The sequence below is a fragment of the Neophocaena asiaeorientalis genome, unplaced genomic scaffold, assembly GCF_003031525.2.
Source record: "Neophocaena asiaeorientalis asiaeorientalis breed wild unplaced genomic scaffold, Neophocaena_asiaeorientalis_V1.1 scaffold336, whole genome shotgun sequence".
Lineage (NCBI taxonomy): Eukaryota > Metazoa > Chordata > Mammalia > Artiodactyla > Phocoenidae > Neophocaena > Neophocaena asiaeorientalis.
This window is the reverse complement of record NW_020174788.1, coordinates 1,809,473-1,829,340: the sequence shown is the minus strand read 5'-3', so window position 1 is coordinate 1,829,340 and position 19,868 is coordinate 1,809,473. Positions and strand designations below refer to the sequence as shown.

Genomic DNA, 19,868 nt, shown 5'->3' with positions numbered 1-19,868 from the left:
TGTGCTGGGTCTTCGTTGCTGTTCAGGCTTTCTCTAGTTGCGGCGAGCGGGGGCCACTCCTCGTTGCAGTGCGCAGGCTTCTCACTGCAGTGGCTTTTCCTATTGTGGAGCACAGGCTCTAGGTGCACGGGCTTCAGTAGTTGTGTCTCATGGGCTCTAGAGTGCAGGCTCAGCAGTTGTGGCGCATGGGCTTAGTTGCTCCGCGGCATGTGGGATCTTCCCGGCCCAGGGCTTGCATCTGTGTCCCCTGCACTGGCAGGCGGATTCTTAATCACTGTGCCACCAGGAAAGCCCCACATGGATATAATTTTAATGGAATTACTTAATGTTTAATAAAATTCAAGTGTAAAGTACAGTGTACTCACCAGGTACATGTATTTCCTAGCTCAGCTGCTGGAAGGCCCAGAAACAATCATACTACAGTAGCAATGTGTACACTCAGATCTTGGTTTTTAAATAACACTTCCCACTAAAAAGAACTAGGACTTCTTCTTGGAGAAATGGCTTGGGGATTCAGAGTCGGGGCAGGGAAAGAACAACGATGAAACTGGAACATTTTGATGCATCAAAAAGTAAAAAAGTACCCCCCAATATTTTTTTGTTAAATAATGTGACCGTATTGATTGATCACAGAAGTCAGCTTAAAAATGCTCCTTCTGACTAAATCTGGGATAATTTGAGTATCAAAATAAATAATGACAGTAAGGGACTACAATCCACTGAGTAAAATAAAAAAGTCAATAATAAATAAATAGCTTGATAGATAAGTAAGTAAATAAATAAATGGGCAAGAAGAGAGAAAAGCTCTTTCTTGCAGCAAAATGCCAACTAATGAATGTAGAAGGAATGATAAAGTTTAAAAAATCACAATTTTATAACTCAAAGTACCAACTGATTCAGGCAAAAATCATCAATGAGTGTCACAAATAGGTGGTGAAAGGTGTGATATTTACATAGTTTCAAAGTATCTTCTCACAAATCACTTACTAATAACAAAGAGGAAATATCTGGTAGAGCCCATCTTAACTAAATGATCCAAGTTCACATCAATAATGGGGCAAGCAGACACCGTGCATCTCCTGATGTGATACACTGAGAAGGACACAACATCACTTCTGTGATATTCCTGCCCAAACATGCATAACCTGAATTATTCATGAGGAAATAATAGACAAATCCAAACTGAGGATAGTCTACAAAATAATTGCCCTGTGCTCTACAAAAATGTTAATATCATGAAAGACATGAGAGGCTGAGAAATTGGTCCACGTTAAAAAACTGAAGAGATGGGGTAACTAAATGCACCAGTAATCCTGGATCAATCTTGAACCATAAAAAAGCAAACCAAAAAAAGTTACAAAGTATATTATTGAGACAACTGATGAAATTTGAATAAGGTCTAAAATTAGGTAATAGTATTGTATCAATGTTAAATTTCATGATTTTGGTAATTGTACTATGGTTATACAAGTGTATATTCTAGTTATTAGAAATACATACTGAAGTACTTAGGGGTAAAAGTCTATTCTCAAATGGCTAAAAAAATCTATTTATCTATATCTATCTATCTCTCTAACTATCTATCTGGACAGAATGGTAAAGCAAATGTGTAAATTATCAACAATTGGTTCATCTATATGTGGGAGTTCTTTTACAGTATTTTACAACTTTTCTGTAAGTTCAAAATCATTTAAAGATAAAATTTTAAGTACTTATCAAGCTTAAGATACCAGGGTTGAAGAATGATAGCTAATGAAACCTTCTATTAACTCATTTGTGTTCTTATTAGTTCAAATGTGGTCAAGTTATTTGTTGCTGAAATTCTAATAGATTCTATAGTGAAGAACTATCATTTTCTGAAGAGTCTCTCAACCTGAGATTCATTTTGATCAAGTAGGTAAGAGAAGCCCCTCCCTCAGCTAACAGAAGTCATCACTTCCAAGAATACTCAAACTGTAATGAAATATATGAGATATGCTTAAAAAATAAAATTCTTTTATTATTTTACAGTCAACACCTTTAGAAAAAATTAGGTATTTATTTCAAATGATCACTAGGCTGGGAAGTTTTCATTTTTTTTTTGTTTGTTTGTTTTTTTTTAAATATCTTGGGGACGTGCAGGCTCAGCGGCCATGGCCCATGGGCCCAGCCGCTCCGCAGCATGTGGGATCCTCCCGGACCGGGACACGAACCCGTGTCCCCTGCATCGGCAGGCAGACTCTCAACCACTGTGCCACCGGGGAAGCCCCTGTTTTGGTTTTTTACTTTTAATCAGAATTTCTTCATTTATGATAGAAGGGGCACATTCAAACTTCCAACAGAGTATAAGGCCATAGGGAATGATGGAGCTTGGGGCAAAAAAAAGGTGTATTCCCCCTCTTGAAGATATTTTAATTCACTTTTAAAATGAGACACTACAGCATACAAACAAAACAGTCTGTGAACTCTATTTATTCTGCACTCTGTCAGTTTGCATTTCAGATATGGAATCGTAGCTAGAGAATTAAATGACTCATAAACAAGCATCCAGATAGTTAGTTATTATATCTGGGTATACCAAAAAAAAAAGGCCCAATATGATTACTTTTTTCCTAGAACTTAACATTGTCTAGATATCTGCATAAGAACTCAAAATTGTACCCTGGGAACATGATCATGGGTTGGTAAGTTGATTGGCTTCAGGTCTCCTGCCGTGGTTTGGGGACATGACTTTGGGCAAGTTTCTTCACCAGGTTGGATCTCAGATCCCTTTGCCTTTAAACTGAAGGGTCAGGTAAGATGAAGGAAAGCAAATCGTGGCACTCTTGCTGACATTCCCTCCCTGTGCCTGAACTCAGGGCAGACATCACTCTTAGATAGTGACATTCTTACTCCCTGAGCTCAGACTGGCCTCTATCTTTGCAACACACAGCTCCAGGAAGCCAGTACTAACTGATCAGAGCTGACACGTAAGATGAAGCATATTTGCCAGGCTTCAACTAAATAAGTTCTAAGAGCCCACTGAGTTGGAAAGTACCTCCAGTTGCATGTGTTCAAAAGCTCAGATGAAGTGAAGTAAGTCAGACAGAGAAAGAAATATCATATGATATCACTCTTATGTGGAATCTAAAAAAATGGCACAAATGAACTTATTTACAGGACAGAAATTGAGTCACAGATGTAGAAAACTTACGGTTACCAAGGGGGAAAGTGGGGTATAAATTGGGAGATTGGGATTGATATATACACACTACTATATATAAAAGATAAGTAATAAGAACCTACTGTATAGCACAGGGAACTCTATTTGGTGCTCTACAATGACCTATATGGGAATGGAGTCTAGAAGAGAGTAGATATATGTATATGTATGACTGACTCACTTTGCTGTACAGCAGAAACTAACACAACATTGTAAATCCAATTAATTTAGAACAACTTTTTTTAAAAAAGCTCAGTTGAATCCACTAATTCCCTTATTCGTGGCTACTCTCAAATAACCAAACAAGTTTGGTAAGTGGTGTTGCTTCCCCACCCAGAACTTCTCTCCCCCTGGGCTTATTAATTTCCACAACTGATTGTTAACTGATGATCATTCTATCTCCTCTAACCTAATAAGTGGACAGGAAGGCCAGGATATGGTTCAGGTGTTAACAACACTGAAAAACTTCAACCCTAAAAAATCACTCACATTCTTTTTTTTTTTTTTACCACTTTTTAGTTGTTTTTTCACCAGACAACAAAATTATAAAAATCATGCTCCTGTTTGGACATGCTCCAGTTTGAAGAGCTCTACTATAGAAGATACAGGGAGTAGGGGTAGTAAAAGAATATAAATTATTTCACTCCATTTCATTTCTCTTTCAAACTTATATGTTACACATTTAATTTCTGTATTAAAAGATAGATAAGGAAAGAAGGACCCATGTGAGAACATGCACATGATAAATAGTGCAAAGATTACGTTCCTTAGGAGTTTGCAGATCGCAAGAAGTGTATGTGACAGGTGTAACCCCTGAAAGATGTGGAGTTGGGGGCTACAGCATAGCAAACTAGGATTTTCTGGGGGGAGAGAGGGAGCCTGGTAATGTTTTTCCTTAAGTCCCTGGTATATGATAGTTACAGGCTCTTTATGGTGGTGATAAGAGCATGGACTCTGAAGCCAGACTGGCTGGGTTCACTTCTGGCTACACTTACTAGCTCATTATTGACCTTGTGCAAGTCCCATAACCTGCTGATAACACTTTCTGACACATGATAGGTGAGCTACACATAAGCTAAATATTCTTTGCAGTCTTAAAGTTCTCACCAGAGTATGGCTGGAGCTTTCCCCCAGCAAACTTTGATAGAGTCCACTGACCAGAGATATGATGTCAGCCTAGCTGCAGCTAATGCAAAAGAGACTAATCAGGGCATACTCAGGAAGCCGAAGTTCATATCGAGGCTGTCTTAATGGAAACTTTATGAAAAGTCAGTTAGCATCTTTGTATAACTTGGATAATTCTAGTTTAGCGTCATCAGTCATTAAAATTCCAAGAATGACACTACACTGCATTTATGTTACATGTCATCTGTTGTTGCTTGCTTGAGTACGATATGCCACACATACAGATTAATGGCCAGCCAGGCAAGGAGCTGGACTGCTAGTTTCAAATGCTCAGATGTATGAAGAAGAGCTTTCAGCACTACATATGTTAATGAAATCAAACTATAAAAATGACATTGAACCCATAGTGTACTTAGATTTGCTTTTCCCCATTATCCAAATCATTCCTTCACACTGCATTGGTTCCTAAAGGTGTCTGACATGAATTATTTCAGGTTAAGATCTATTCTTTGGTAGCAAAAATCAAGAAGTATATTTACTTTCTTTTTTTATTTATGCATTTAATCTATTATTCAAATTGCTTATAGAAAATTTGATTTTAAAACTTCTCCAGAGAAGAAATGAGACACTTATCCTGAGAAAATTAGCCAGAAATCTTAAGAAATTAAAACAGCTGTATGAAAAAATCAGAAACACAAAATTAAACAATATCGTGTCATCACATGAACCCTGTGACACATTTTCCTTTTAAACCATCTTTGAAGCTCAATCTCAGCTTAGTTCGCTTTGTAAAAGTAGAAAATATGTGAATATTTACCTTACTTTTAGCAGACTACATCCATTAAATTTTTTTTTTTTTTTTTTTTTTTTTTTTTTTTGCGGTACGCGAGCCTCTCACTGTTATGTCCTCTCCCATTGCGGAGCACAGGGTATGGACGCTTAGGCTCAGCGGCCATGGCTCACGGCCCTAGCCGCTCCGCAGCATGTGGGATCCTCCCGGACCGGGGCACGAACCCGTGTCCCCTGCATCGGCAGGCGGACTCTCAAGCACTGCACCACCAGGGAAGCCCCATTAAAATTTTTTAGTTTTTTCAGCAAATAAATTTAGCATTCCTTTGACAAGGAATAACAGGGGTGCGTAAGGTTTTTGTACATTTGCATTTTTTACAAAGATAAACTAGCCTTATGAGACACTGTCAATGTCATTTGTGCAAGAGCTTTTGTGCAGCTGGGAAAAAAATGTAATTATTTTGCAGAAGATCTTGAAAACCAGTCTTACAGAGGAAAATACTACAATTGTTTTAAAAGGATATTTGCTACACTTTCAAATTTATATTAAATTTTTATAGCTGCCCTAGTGTCATCCTGCTAATAACCACCCACTGACTTACAAAATAGAGCAGAAGAGAAATGTTTTCTAAAATTTTAATGTGGAAAATTTCCAACATGTACAAAAGTAGAGAGAAAAATGTAATGAACCTCCATGTACCCCAAACCCAGCTTCAACTATTATCAACATTTCACCAATTCTGATTCACTTGTTCCAATTAAACATTTTATTAGCTGGAAATGGTTCATGCTTTTGCTTTTGGGTTTGAAAGCATTGGTAGAAACAAAAAGAACAAAAAACTTTCTGGCATTAATTTTCTTTCGTAAGTAAATAATGACGTTTTTCAAAATGTCATTGATCTATGACTTTTTCCTGCTTTCAGGTGGTACAATAAGAGTATCAGCCGAGACAAAGCCGAGAAACTTCTTTTGGACACAGTAAGTCTCCTTAAACTGTCTTTTAACTTCAAATAAAATGAATTGTGTTACTTTTTTTCAGCCATGCTGTGGTTTGTGTTAATGCAGTGAGTTGACATTGGATTAACAGTGGTGTCCATGTCTGGTAAAAGTATTCTGGGGGTTCACAGGGTTAGCATACATCAGTATAAGAAACCTGGAGAGGATCAAAGGCCTTGGTATTCACGTGTGACCATGACCACAGCTTCCGTGGGTGGTCTTTCGGGCCGTGATGGCTGGCCCTGGGGAGCTGTGCTGCTGGTCTTCCTTGCCTGCGTCTCTGGCTGGGTCAGGAGTGCCTGTGCCTCGGATTCCGCCTGGTTGGGCTGTGTGTGGATATAGAGGAAATACACCACTTGTTTTAACTCATTTTTCACGCAACCGTTCTTCTTGAGAGCCATACGGTGTCGGGAGCGGGACTGAGCTTACACAAGGGTGTCAGGATTAAGGGAGAGAAGGCATGGTGTGGTGAGGAAAGTACTGGGTCCTGGCCACTGCTCTGGCTCCAACTCAGTGTGTGACTTCGAAAACATCTCTTCTTCCTTCTGGGCCTCGGTTTCTCAATGAGTACAAGAGGAGTACTGGACTGAATCAGGGATGACAATTACCCAGACTCATACTGCCACTCTCTGCTCCTGGTCCTGTGGCCGACACAGTTGATCAGAGTCCATGGCTTTGCGATCCTTCTCAACACAGTGCTCCAGGAAGCTGCCATCAATTGACTGGCATGCAAGGTAAAACATTCTCTTCCTGGATCAGAAGATCATTTGTGATTCTAAAACAGTGCCTCTCAAAGTACCCGTGGTGATGGACTACTTTTTGTGGTTGGTTTTTAATTCCCAATCTGTCATAGACTTACATTTTGTAAAATACAATAAAAATGAATTATCAGAAAAAATAAAAAGCAAAAATAAGAAGAAAAGACATAAAAAATGTAAGTTCAATTTTTTTATGAGTATTAGATTCATTAGACATAAAATTACTCTGATTGCTATAAAAAGATTCTAAATGCTTACTCTCAATTTTTAGTAACAATTTGCTAACTGGCACCCATCCATACACCACACTTAAAGTAGCACAGAAAATTGCACATTTAGGGCCCTTGCAGAGAAACCCAATGCATGCAGGTATTGAGAGAAAGTTTTCTACAAGGAAATCAATCAATTTATCAGCGTATTTGCTTAGAGCAGTGGTTCGCAGGCCTGTCTGCACATTAAAATCACCTGGGAAACATTTTCAAAATACCAATGCCCAGGTCCCAGCCCAGATTCATTAAATCAAAATCTCTAGTGGGCTAGAGGGGTGGGATAGGGAGGGTGGGAGGGAGATGCAAGAGGGAGGGGATATGGGGATATATGTATAGCTGATTCACTTTGTTATACAGCAGAAACTAACACACCATTGTAAAGCAATTATACTCCAATAAGATGTTAAAAAAGAAGAAAACCTCTAGTGGGTAGGGTCCAGGCATTAGTAATGTAGAGGAAAATCTCTCCAGATGAATCTAATATTCAAATGATGTTAATGACCCGTGCCCAACACAAGCCTCACCAGTGAGACTAGTAAACAGTAGGCCTGGGTTGATGGAGGCATCCGTCTCTCCATGCCAAAATGTTAGCCCTGTTCCTGCCATTTCATGTTCCTGCCATTTCCCAGTTGTGGTTTGAAGGTATTTCCTATCTTTAAGAATCTTAAACTGCAAACCTCTCCCGGATGGAATGAAGCTGGAGTGACCAACTCATCCTGGTTTGCCTGGAACTGTTCCAGTTTTAAAACTGAGAGTCCTATGGCCCCAGAGCCCCCACACCTCAGTCCCAGACAAACTGGGACAGTTGATCACCCAAACCGGTAAGCATTACCAGTTTGGACAGTGGCTAGAGGTGAGCTTAGAGAAGGAGACCTGGGAAGATATCAGGTAGGGAATGAAAGTCTGCGATGGGAAGGTGGAGGGATGATGAATATTGTCAAAGAATAATCTAAAGGCACATAGTTAATTAATATACTATTTACTTTTGCACAAGGGAAACTGATGATAGATTGATTCATTCTATCAAAGGCAAACATATAATTTCTATAAGAGGAAATCGAGACGGGAGGAGAGCCCACAGTCATATTTTGGAGCAGTGAACTTTTTCTCCTTTGGTTAAGTTGCTGGTGAGCAGGCAGCTGGCAAAGAGGACAAGGTGAGATGCTCTGCCCTTGGGCAGTTTTGTTCTCACCAAAGAGGGCAAGTCCAGTTGTTTGTGGATTTTCCAAAAGGTTATTTGTGTTTACCAGTGACAGATGCAAAACAGGCAGTCTGTATGATGTCAGCCGTCTCATTCAGCATCTGTTGCCTTTATGACGTCTGCACCATTTCATTTATTAGGATTTCTCAGTATAAACTCACATACCTTACCATGTTGCTGAGCACAGATCTAAGCGCGTAGAGATACTTGAGACAGGGTCTTTGATCTCAATAAGCTTTAGACTCTATTGAGAAACAAGACAAACTCTGAAGAAACAGAGGATAATCTAAGAAAAACTGAGCATAGGCAGCAGGCTTTCAGTGGCCTCAGAATTCTGAGAATATTCTAGAAGAATTAGAAAGATTTCATGGAGGAAGAGGAATTAAGCTGAGTCATTACTAGACTCTGGTTTCTCCTTGGTTCCACCTCGACTCCACACTTAATTATTTCCTGTGGTCCCCAACATCACACATTAGAATCACTGGGAAATTTTTAAAACTACAGACTCCCAGACCCCAAGCCCAGACCTACAGAATCAGACTCTCCAGGGTTAGTTTGTGGGAATCTATATTTTTTCAAGTCAAACTTGTGATGCATATGTGGCCAACTCAGCACCTATGTTACTGGATAACATAATAAATTATTAAATTAACCAAAAAGAACTTATAATTAAATAAGAATTATACTGAGTTTAAACAAGTGCAGTTTTGTTATTTTTAATCCCACATTGGTTAATGAAGTATTGCCCATGGAGCACCTAAAACAGCCCACATTAATGATTAGCAAAAGACGATTTCTATTTTATAGCAGCTCTTTGGAGACACAAATACTTGCTAGGGCAGTTGAAACATTCCTCCTTATTAATATTCTAGACTATTTCACCAAATCCTCTTTGCCTCCTTAGGTAATATAAGGGCAAACTTCAGTGGGTCCCTATATTGTATGATTTTTGAAACATCAGCTGAATTGTTTCAGGGGTGAATTTAGTGTCTCCCTATCTAACAATTATAGGACCCTTAAAAGATTGATTGATTCATTATTATTGACCAAAAATGGATTTATTTTATTTTTATTAACGAAATCTCCTGATATACTGCCCCATGCATATTTCTCCACTAGAATATAAACCCTTTACCTTGTTCCTGCTGTACACAGGACCCCAGAACTGTACTTATGATAACGTAGTTGCTCAATGAATATTTATTGAGTGAATGAATACAGCAAATGCTTAAGAAGTGTTTTTAAATTAACAAACATGCTGTAGGAGAAGCTGGCTAATCATGAGCATCATTGGGGAGCTTTTAAAAAATACAAACTCCAGTACTCCAGCCCTCACCAGTCAGAAACTTAGGAAGTGGTACCCAGGTGATTCTGGGTCTTACCCAAGTTTGGGAACCTATCAATTCTTCGGATAGCACCTCCTCTAAGAAGCCACTCATGCTTTCCCTCCCACAAGCTGTGGAATGTGGTTTTTCCACACCTTTGAACCCTTGTGTTGCAATGTCATGACATCTCCAGTGGGTCTGTTTTCACTCAGCCTTGGACCTCAGCAGTCTCTCTTCTGTCGTAACACATTTAGGTAGAGGGTGAATTCCTTGCAAGCAGGTACTCTATACTTGACAGCATTGCATAGGTTGGGTGGCCTGAATTTTGGGCAGAAGGCTTATCTAAGACATTGGTTTATCATATTAACATGATTCTAAGATGTTATTAAAGATACAGTACTGACTCCATACCAGGATTTTTTCAAGAAAAGAAATGAACCACCTCCAGAATGAAGAGTGGCTATCTGTCAGAGACGCTCTTAAATTATAATGCAGTGTGAACAAGCTATAAGTTATCAGTCCATCTTTTTCACAATAACCTACCCTGTGTAGCAAGATTATCTTCTGTAAGGTGCCCTTCAAATCATATGGACAGAAAGAAAGGAGTAAATTCCTAACAGTCAACATGTCTCAGACGAAAGCAGACAATGGCATTAGTACTTCTAACAGATGGTATATACCATAGCATGTGATAATAACATCTAATGATAGTCCCAATAGTCCTTGTTCTGGTATTATATTCCAGGAACTGTTTTATACACTTTAATTCTCCCAACCATCTTATAAAAGTCATTTTACAACTGAGAAAACTGAAGCTCCTACATTTAATCAGGAAACATCTGTATTGACAGAATTATATGGACTGAGTTAGAATTCCTTTTAAAGAACATCTGGTCCATCCCCTTTGTGCTACAGGGGAGTAAACTGAATGTAAATCAGTGGCATAGCCTGGACTAGAGCAGGGACGCTTCTTCATAGACACACACACACACACACACACACGCACACATACACATACACACATGCACGCACACACAGTTAGTAAGGGAATATATGAGTTAAGTTCTATTCTCCCATCCCTATACTTCCCATCCGTGTATTTTACCCCCTTGGCATGATTTTTTTTTCTATTGTTACATCTTTATTTTTCTAGATAAAATAGTAAAAGGTAAAGTGAGACCTTGTCTATATCCCGTGGGAACAAGCCCCCTCCCCGACCTACCCTGGCTGCATTGCACAGATCAGTGCCCCTATGCATGACAATGACAGGAGCAGAGACCCTTTAGACGCCACCGTTCTTGGTGGTTGTGACTTCCTCTGAGCCCCTTGCAGGAAGTAGGTGATAAGGCACATGCCGGATGCCTCCTTTTCCTCAGAACCCTGCGCTGCCTCAGCCCTAAACCAGAGTTTCCTGTCACCAGCACTGAATGCCACCTAGAGCAACTACAATGGAGGAAGAGCTCTGCCAGCCTCCCGTCCTCGGCAGAGCTGACTGAAAACTTTACCTCTACTTTGTCTGATGTCTTTGGATCAGTTTACTCTTGTTAACAGTTGGGCCCCTCTCTAATCACAAATTAAAAAATAATAATAATGGTCTCTTTGAAAGAAGAAAACAACAAAACATTCTGGATTAAATAAAAAAGACATTACCACTCCCTTCTTCACAGATAGTTGATAAACTTGGGGTCTTTTTGGTCTATGTGTCTTCCCTTTAGAATAAGTTACATATGTAGATAATATCTGCCTCGACTAAAGTTTAGTTTCTTCCTGTCTTGAACTTAACCCATCACATTTCAGTGAGGCAAGAGCAAAAGCTTCGATATTTGGCAAAAGGGGAGAAATTTTGAAGACAAGTGATGGTACATGTAATACATGGATGAATATCACAAACATGATGTTGAGTAGAAGAAGCCAGACACAAATTCATTATTCACAACAGCCAAAGGTTGAAACAACCCCAATGCCCAGCAATTGATGAACAGATAAACAAAATGTGGTGTAATCCATACAATGGAATATTATGCAGCCACAAAAAGGAATGAAGTACTGATACATGCTACAACTTGATGAACCTTGTAAACAATATGCTAAGAGTAAGAATCCCATCATAAGAGACCACATATTATATGATTTCATTTACATGAAATTTCTAGAATAGGCAAATCTATAGAGAAGTCATATTAGTATGGCAGGGGTGCAAATGATACTGAGGTGTCTTTTGGGAGTGATGAAATATTCTAAAATTATATTCTGGTGATGGTTATACAACTCTGTGATTTTGATAAAAATCACTGATTTGTACACTTAAAAGAAGAGAATTTCAAGTTCTCTAAATTAGGCTTCAAAAGCTATTTTAAAATCTAATGAACTAATCTGGGAGTTTTTGGTGTCACATAGATCACCTTTACTTCAGAAACTGAAAAAACTACTGACCCCAAAGGGGGGAAAATCTAATTTTTGGAAAATCAAGTTTTTTAAAAGGGCAATTTGCATGCAAAAGTTAGAAGGGTGTTTACTATTGCACTGGATAAACAGTTTACATTCATATCTGAGAAGACGAAAATAAGAATCTGGTTAGTTCTCCGTTGTCCTCACCATGTCCAAGGTCATGAACAGAGCACACTGTAGAGAATGTGGGAGGCTAACTATGGGCATAAGGTTGTACTATTGGTCCAGAAAGACTGACAACTCGTTTTCTTAAATTTCAACAAATTCATGAAATACAAAATCATTAAAGTAAATTCTGTGTGTACAAAGACAGAATACTAGGACTGTCCTAGAGTACTATGACATCTTAGAAAAAGAAATGTAGCAGCTTTCTGTATTTTCCTCAATTCTTTCCCTGCTTTCAGGCAACAGCTAGGGCAGCCCTAGCTCACAACCTTGAGAAAGGAAGGTCAAGGATGGACAACAGAGACCTGAAGATTCAGGTCTCAGCTTTGAATTTCTTCCTTTCTTTTTCCAGTTTTAGTGAGATATAATTGACCTATAACATTGTATAATTTGAAGGTGTGCCACATAATGATTTGATTTATGTATAAATTGTAAAATGATTAATACAATCTTAGTTAACATCCATCTCTATACATAGTTACAATTTTTTTTCTTGTGATGAGAACTTTTAAGATCTACTCTGAGCAACTTTCAACTATACTATATGGTATTGTTAACTGCAGTCACCATGCTGTACATTACATCCCCAGAATATATCTTATAACTGGAAATGTGTACCTTTTGACCACCTTCATCCAACTCCCCTACCCTCTGTTTCCCTCAAATTTCAAAATAGACTCTTGAATCTCCCAGCAGAGAGAAGAAGAGTTTGGGGAGTCTCACAAAGTTGTTGTGGTAACCTCTAAGTTTGGCAAGAATGCACAATGATGTAAGGGCGAACCGTCCCCCCCAAAATTCCCCTCTGCAGGTTTAGGGCCAAGTCAGAGGAAGCAGGTTACGTGTCTACATGAGGATGAACTTTCTAACTATTAGTGCTCTTTCAGACGACAGGGACTACTCTTCAGGACTGTTATAAATAAGAAATGCATTTGCAGTTGAGTCAGTGGAGACCAAATCTGGATGTCCCTAAGTTTTTAAAAGTTCAGGTCCCAGGGCCTCAGTCCTGGAGATTCCAAGTGTGTCGGTATGGGGAGGCGGTGTGTGTGGGGGAGCATGGTAAACTGCTCGTAGTCGTTGTTTTGTTTTGTCTTGTTCTGTGCTTTAGATTCTTCGAGTGATTGTGATCACCAACAGTTTGGGGCACAGGGGTTTAGGGAGTTAGGCCAGATCAGTGGTTCCCAACCAGGGGTGATTTTGTCCCCCAGGGAACATGTGACAATGTCTGGCAGCCAGTTGATAGAGGCCAGGGATGCTGCTAAACATCCTATGATGACAGGGCAGCCCCCATGACAAAGAATTACTGCCCCCCAAACATCTATAGTACTGAGGTTGGGATAACCCTGGGCTAGAGAACCTTCCTAGGTTCTTCTAAAAGGTCTTTTCTAACCCTGAAATTCTAGGATGCAAACAATTAGCATGGCCATCTGTGTATTATTTGTATGTGTAGATGACCCACCTTTGGGATTAGGGGGTGGAAGAGCTTCTAAACTGTGTATATTTTGCTCCATATACAACAAGTGTATGCCCACCACATGAGGTTCCTCTCTCTCTGGCTTTCACTTATGGCCCTTAGTGTGTCTAAATTAAGCAAACCATAGCAACAGATTTTGCAAAAATCACCAGCACAGATTGACAGGTGGGTAGGAACAGAGCCTTAGACACAAAGTACTCAAAAAACAGAGTTAAGACTTTCAAGTTCCTACCAGGACTGAAAAAACTGTTCTCCCCCGTTTGTTAGTACTTATTTCATCAGCACTGGCAAAATTGTCAGTGGGGTGAAGGGTATATTTGGGGGGCTTCCCCTTCTCTCCACTGCCCTCATGCAACCAGCAGCTTCGTGTTCTTTCTCCTTTTGCCCTGCAGCGAAACCAGCACTTGAGAAAGGGCCTACAAAATATATTCCCATTAAGAAAGTGATGAAGCTTCCAAGACAGAAGCTTTGTGCCCTTGTGGGGAACAGAGAAGTGGCTTCTAACGTTTGTTGAATGGAGGCACCACGGACTAGTAGAATGAGCAAAGGTTTTGCTCACCTGCCACATTCAAGGTTCAAATCCCAGGTCTGCCACCTATATTTGTAGGTCGTGAGAGAGTCACTTCAGCTCTGCAGCACTCAGTATCCTCATCAGGAAATTAAAGATAATAACATCTAGACTGCAATGTTGTGGTGAGGGCTGGGCAATATCTGTAATGAGCTCCTAGAGGGCAGAGCTTGTGTCTGTTTGCCTCCGTTTACTGTTTATGTCATCACTAGAATAGTCTTGGAACCACGGGTAGGAGCTCAAGAAATGTCTCTGGAATGAATGAATGAAACGGTAGCCATTATAGCTGAAAGGCTGCTCTGTGCCAAGCTGGCCTACAATATTTCCTCCTTTCACAGGCAAGAAAGTGAAGCTGGATGCATGAGCCTGGTTTCCCAGGATCGCTGATTTTCCATTCTTTCTAACCCTTCCAGGGCAAAGAAGGAGCCTTCATGGTACGAGATTCCAGGACTCCAGGGACATACACTGTGTCTGTTTTCACCAAGGCCATTGTAAGGTATGGTGCTAATTCAACAAAGTGGGGAGAGACAGTCCTGAGGTGGGTGAGCGATGAGCCACACACAGGAATGTCAGACAGTGCAAGAGTTAGAGGAGGCCCTAGAAATACTGTGTTTCCCCGATCGCTCTGAGAAAACCAAGGCTAGGGAGATTAAGAACATAACTGAAGTCACTTACCTAGAAAGTGACAGAGCTAGGGCCGGATGCCAGGTTGACTTCCCAGTTGGCATCCCTGAGTGCAAAGCTCTAAAGAAATAAATACCTGGTCCTGTATTTGATGCATTTATAATTTAATCCAAAGAATAACAGAAAAGATACTTTTGACTGCAAGCGAGAAAATATGAATTCTAGTCCTGGCTCTGCTAATAAAATTATCCACCATTTATTGAGTCCTTACTACATTCCAGAACCTTACAGATCCTTTCACTGGGGGCTGGTCACCTGGGTACCCTCTGCCTAGCACATAGCAAAATTCCAGACTCTTAGGAGAAAAGCAAGCATTGAGCATAAGCCACATTGTTTATACAAACAATTTTGGTATAGGGAGCCATCCTTATCAGTTAGAGAATGGTGAGAGCCCTCCTGAAATCTAAGTTCTCAGAAGCCAGCCAAGGGCCAGTCTTGCAAGCAGCCCTCTCTAAGGATAGCAGTCAGGGCTGCTATGTTAACTCTGCTATACAAAGCCAAATAAGTACGAAGGGGCCAAGATGCTTCCTTAACATATGCTGAAGATTAGTTAAATCCACACAGCAGGGAAGGCAAACATGTAGCACATACAAAACGATTGTCCATTTTGAGGTCTTGGAAGAAACATCACCAATCCATCATGGCACCAATCCTGAGTCCAGATGCAACCTCAGAGTCCTTCTTAATACAGCACCCAAGGCCAGCCTGTCAAGACTGACACACAAGTTGAAATATATCTGCCATCCATGTGAGAGGGCAAAAAACAAAGCTAATAGGAATCTGCTACCAGTAGACATTTCTGTCTCTAAACATTTTAATAATCACTGCATTTATGTTTCATTTGTTTAAGTGAGAACAACCCCTGTATAAAGCACTATCACATCAAAGAAACAAATGACAACCCCAAGCGATATTACGTGGCTGAAAAGTACGTGTTTGATTCCATCCCTCTCCTCGTCAATTATCACCAACACAATGGAGGAGGTGAGTTCTAAGGGACAAGGCCAGAGGGGGACACTCACAGGGGAACTTGGAGAAAAGTGACAAACACCCAGCTGGGTTTCTTCATCTCAGACAAACTGACCATAAATAATAACTATACAAATAGAAAAGGATGCCAAATATTTGATTATATTACATATTCTTCATTAGCAAATTCTGCTGCTGGCATCATGAGATTTCACCACCTGCCCACCTGTGACGTTATACCTCTTCTCAGGGAAGATGTAATATCAGTGATTGGGCTTTGGAATTTGTTTTCCAGAATAAAAATAACTTTTGCATTGGATTATATTTTTTCCTGGTGATTTGACTTGGATGGTTGCTATGGTAAAACTCTAATGACTGCCTTTCACCTTGTAATCAACACAGGCCTAGTCACTAGACTCCGGTATCCAGTTAGTTCCTGGAGGCAGAAAGCCCCGGTCACGGCAGGGCTGAGATATGGTAAGCAGTGCATTTGGGAATGTTATTCATTTGCACTAACTCACATCCCTAGAGGTCTGGGGTAAATTCTGAATGGACTTCCCCAGACGTTAAATGATCATTAAACAGGTACACTGTATATCTGGAGATGGTGTGCACAAATGAACATTTACAATGTGTGTAAGATTACATCTATATGTATGCACATTTATCTAGGTCAAATCAATGTCTATTGGTTTTAGATGACAGTTCATCAATGAAGTGTTTACTGAGCACCTACTTCGTACAGAGCACTCTGCTAAATGCTATTAGAAAAAAATATTAGGAACCAGTGCTATAGTACTGTGTTCTTGCATATTTTCTAGAACTTCTGTATCATCTAGTTTGTTAGGTATGGGTCCATTGCAAGTGCTGTAAGCTAGCAGCATTCAGAAATGTCTGTCTGCATAGCACTGTGTTAAATTTTTTTGAATGCTTTTAGGCAGGGCATGCATCTCTAGGGCCATAGGCCCTACTATTCCTTCTTGTCCTATGGAACCGTTTCACCCACTTGTGATTTTCTGCCTGCATCCCCTGGTCCAAACCGTCCTGGTCAAGGAGAAGGCTGGTGTACCTTTCATTTTATATCTTCTAGATTGGTGGTTCTCAAGCTTCACTGTGCATCAGAGTTACATAGGATGCTTAAGAAAAGTGTTGACTTCCAGCCCCGACCCAACATTTACCAAAACACAGTCCCAGACAGTGGGGTCCTGGGGTTGCCTTTTCAACAAGTGCCCTAGGTGATTTTGACACAGGGGTTAAAGGGTGATACTTTGAGAAACAGTGTGTGGGCTCTCCATCCCTAACCAGCACCATATCTGCACACAGTAGGTGCTCGGTACTGTTTTCTGTTGAGTCTGTGCCTCAAAGAGATAGAAACTGAACTGTTTATAGTACTAGACCAAGCATCAGGAAAGGTTAATGCCCCTCAGCCTCCTTATAAAAATAAGATAATTCTAATGCCTGTGGAATCCGAATGTGCCCATGCTGGATGGAAGCCCAGACAGTATTTTATGAACCCACTCATTTTTGCCAGTGTGAAAATTGAGACTTGGATCCCTTTTATTCTTTTTTTGAGCATTTATTCAAAGCCTACCTATGTGCGAGACTGTGTGCTGGCTTGCACCTCTGTACCAGTCCTCTTGGAATCCACCACCTTACCCCTAACCCCTGCTAAGGCCTAGCAAGTGCTATGTACATAATGGATGCCCTTGATGGATGAATGAATGAATGAATGACCAGTTCAAATAAAACTTGCTCTATGTGAAAAATGACAATAAAAATTTTTCAATCAGGTATAGGAAATGGTTGGGGCCTTAGAACCCTGTCATTGACTTTCTTTAATATCTCAACTAATGCCATCCTCCTTTCTCTTTCCATGTAATCGTCCCCATGCACATTTTTCATGGCTTTCAATACATATTCTATGTTATTATTTGGGAAAAAAGATACTTTTATCTATCTATAGTTCTAAGTATACAGGCTTATACCATTTGCCATCTTTGAGTTATATTAACAATAGGCTAACATTCTGTATAGGGCTATATAGTCTCCTGGGAGTCCTATACTTCATATCTACTGCTTGCCAACTCTGGAAAACTCTTTCTCTTCCAGGGAAATGGGTGATTGATCCCTCAGAGCTCACTTTTGTGCAGGAGATTGGCAGCGGGCAGTTTGGGTTGGTGCATCTTGGCTACTGGCTCAACAGGGACAAGGTGGCCATCAAAACCATTCAGGAAGGAGCTATGTCAGAAGAGGACTTTGTCGAGGAGGCTGAAGTCATGATGTGAGTAGCCAAGACAAGAGTATGCAGAGATACCTTGGGAAGGATGTTCTGTGCTATGTTCTTTGAATACCATTCTGATGCCATCTTGTGCCACCTCCCTGCTCAAGTCCAGCAATGGCTTCCCATGGTATGGAGAATAACTCCAAGCTCCTCACTGTGGTCTAAAAGGCCCACCATGGTCTGGCCCTGCCAGATCCCCAATCTCATCTCCTGCCCATCTTTCCTCTGGTTCCATGACATGCCAACCACACTGGCCTTCGTTCATTCTCGCGTACACCAGCTGAGTCCCTGCATTCTTCAGGTCTCAGCTCAATAAGACATTTTTGTTTGGGGGAGGGAGTGTATTTTTGGGAGACTAAACTTAGACCATCTCACCCCTTGCCATTTTTCTCCAGGAAACTCTCTCACCCCAAGCTGGTCCAGCTCTATGGAGTGTGCCTGGAGCAAGCCCCCATCTGCCTGGTGTTTGAGTTCATGGAACACGGCTGCCTGTCAGATTACCTGCGCAGCCAGCGGGGGCTCTTTGCTGCCGAGACCCTGCTGGGCATGTGCCTGGACGTGTGTGAGGGCATGGCCTACCTGGAAGAGGCGTGTGTCATCCACAGAGACCTGGTAAGAGGGCGTAGGGCAAACCCCTACAGGTCCAGGGTGAAGGCACATGTCCACTGAAATTAGAGCTACGAAGACTGGGAATGCATGAATCAATAACAAGGCATAAGCCCTCTTCCTTCCCCTCTCAACTTCTTCCTTCCTCCACCCACTGTGGGATGTCCTCATGGGACTCAGATCTGGGCTCTATTTCCAGCCCCACCTCTGACTTTCACCCTCTGAGTTGGAGTTTACATTCTTTCTAAATAAAGCTAACAGCCTCTCCTTTTTAACCTCTCTGTGCCTCCTTTTCCTCTTGGTAAAATGAAAGAAATTGACAAGCACATGTTTCTCAAAATGTTATCCAAGATCTACCAGGATCACATTGGGGTGATCCTAGAACCATCCTCAGAATTTCTGGGGGTTGAGGTTTGGGAATATTCATTTTAACATGTCCCCCCATGGGATTTGCAGGCACATTAAAATTTGAGACTCATGGGTCTTTTCTTGGTAAGGTCTCTACCAATCGAATTAGGGACCATGTACCATCCCTACTGAGGAATAGTTTTAAGAGAATTAGCAACTTCAACACATTCTTATTTTAGTCAAATGGGTAACAGCTTCTTCATCCCTGAGGTTAACATCAGGTTGCACTGGAGTTTACAGCTGGTTACACAACACCATGGATTTTTCTTCTGATTAGGATCCCAGGAATGAAGATGAAAGACCAGATTTACTCATCCTGATAAAGGATTTTAACACACAACTTTCCATCAGGCACTAGTGAAGCTTAACTAGCATTTGTGAAGCTCCTTACTGCTTCTGCACAGCAGCACATGGAAAAGCAAAGGACTGTGATTATAGGAGACTCCTTAATTACTGATTACTCACCAAGTTTTCCTTTCCCTTTCGTTTGCCTGTCTCTGCTCCAGGCTGCCCGGAATTGTCTGGTTGGAGAAAACCAAGTCATCAAGGTGTCCGACTTTGGGATGACAAGGTAATACGGACCTGTGGTGCCGGCAAAGTCTCAGGAATGGGATGCAGGACACG

The 19,868-nt window shown here is 40.8% G+C and overlaps 1 protein-coding gene across 2 annotated transcripts in view; it reads left to right on the top strand.

Annotated features, from left to right (window-relative positions):
• The window catches only part of ITK (IL2 inducible T cell kinase), a 67,400-nt gene that overhangs the window by 38,237 nt on the left and 9,295 nt on the right, over positions 1 to 19,868 (top strand). For both annotated transcript variants that reach the window (XM_024760143.1, XM_024760142.1), the window contains exons 8-14: positions 6,019 to 6,073; positions 14,710 to 14,792; positions 15,831 to 15,964; positions 16,352 to 16,426; positions 18,059 to 18,230; positions 18,626 to 18,842; positions 19,751 to 19,815. In XM_024760143.1, the coding sequence (XP_024615911.1) occupies positions 6,019 to 6,073; positions 14,710 to 14,792; positions 15,831 to 15,964; positions 16,352 to 16,426; positions 18,059 to 18,230; positions 18,626 to 18,842; positions 19,751 to 19,815 (801 nt within the window). The remainder of the gene's footprint in view (positions 1 to 6,018; positions 6,074 to 14,709; positions 14,793 to 15,830; positions 15,965 to 16,351; positions 16,427 to 18,058; positions 18,231 to 18,625; positions 18,843 to 19,750; positions 19,816 to 19,868) is intronic.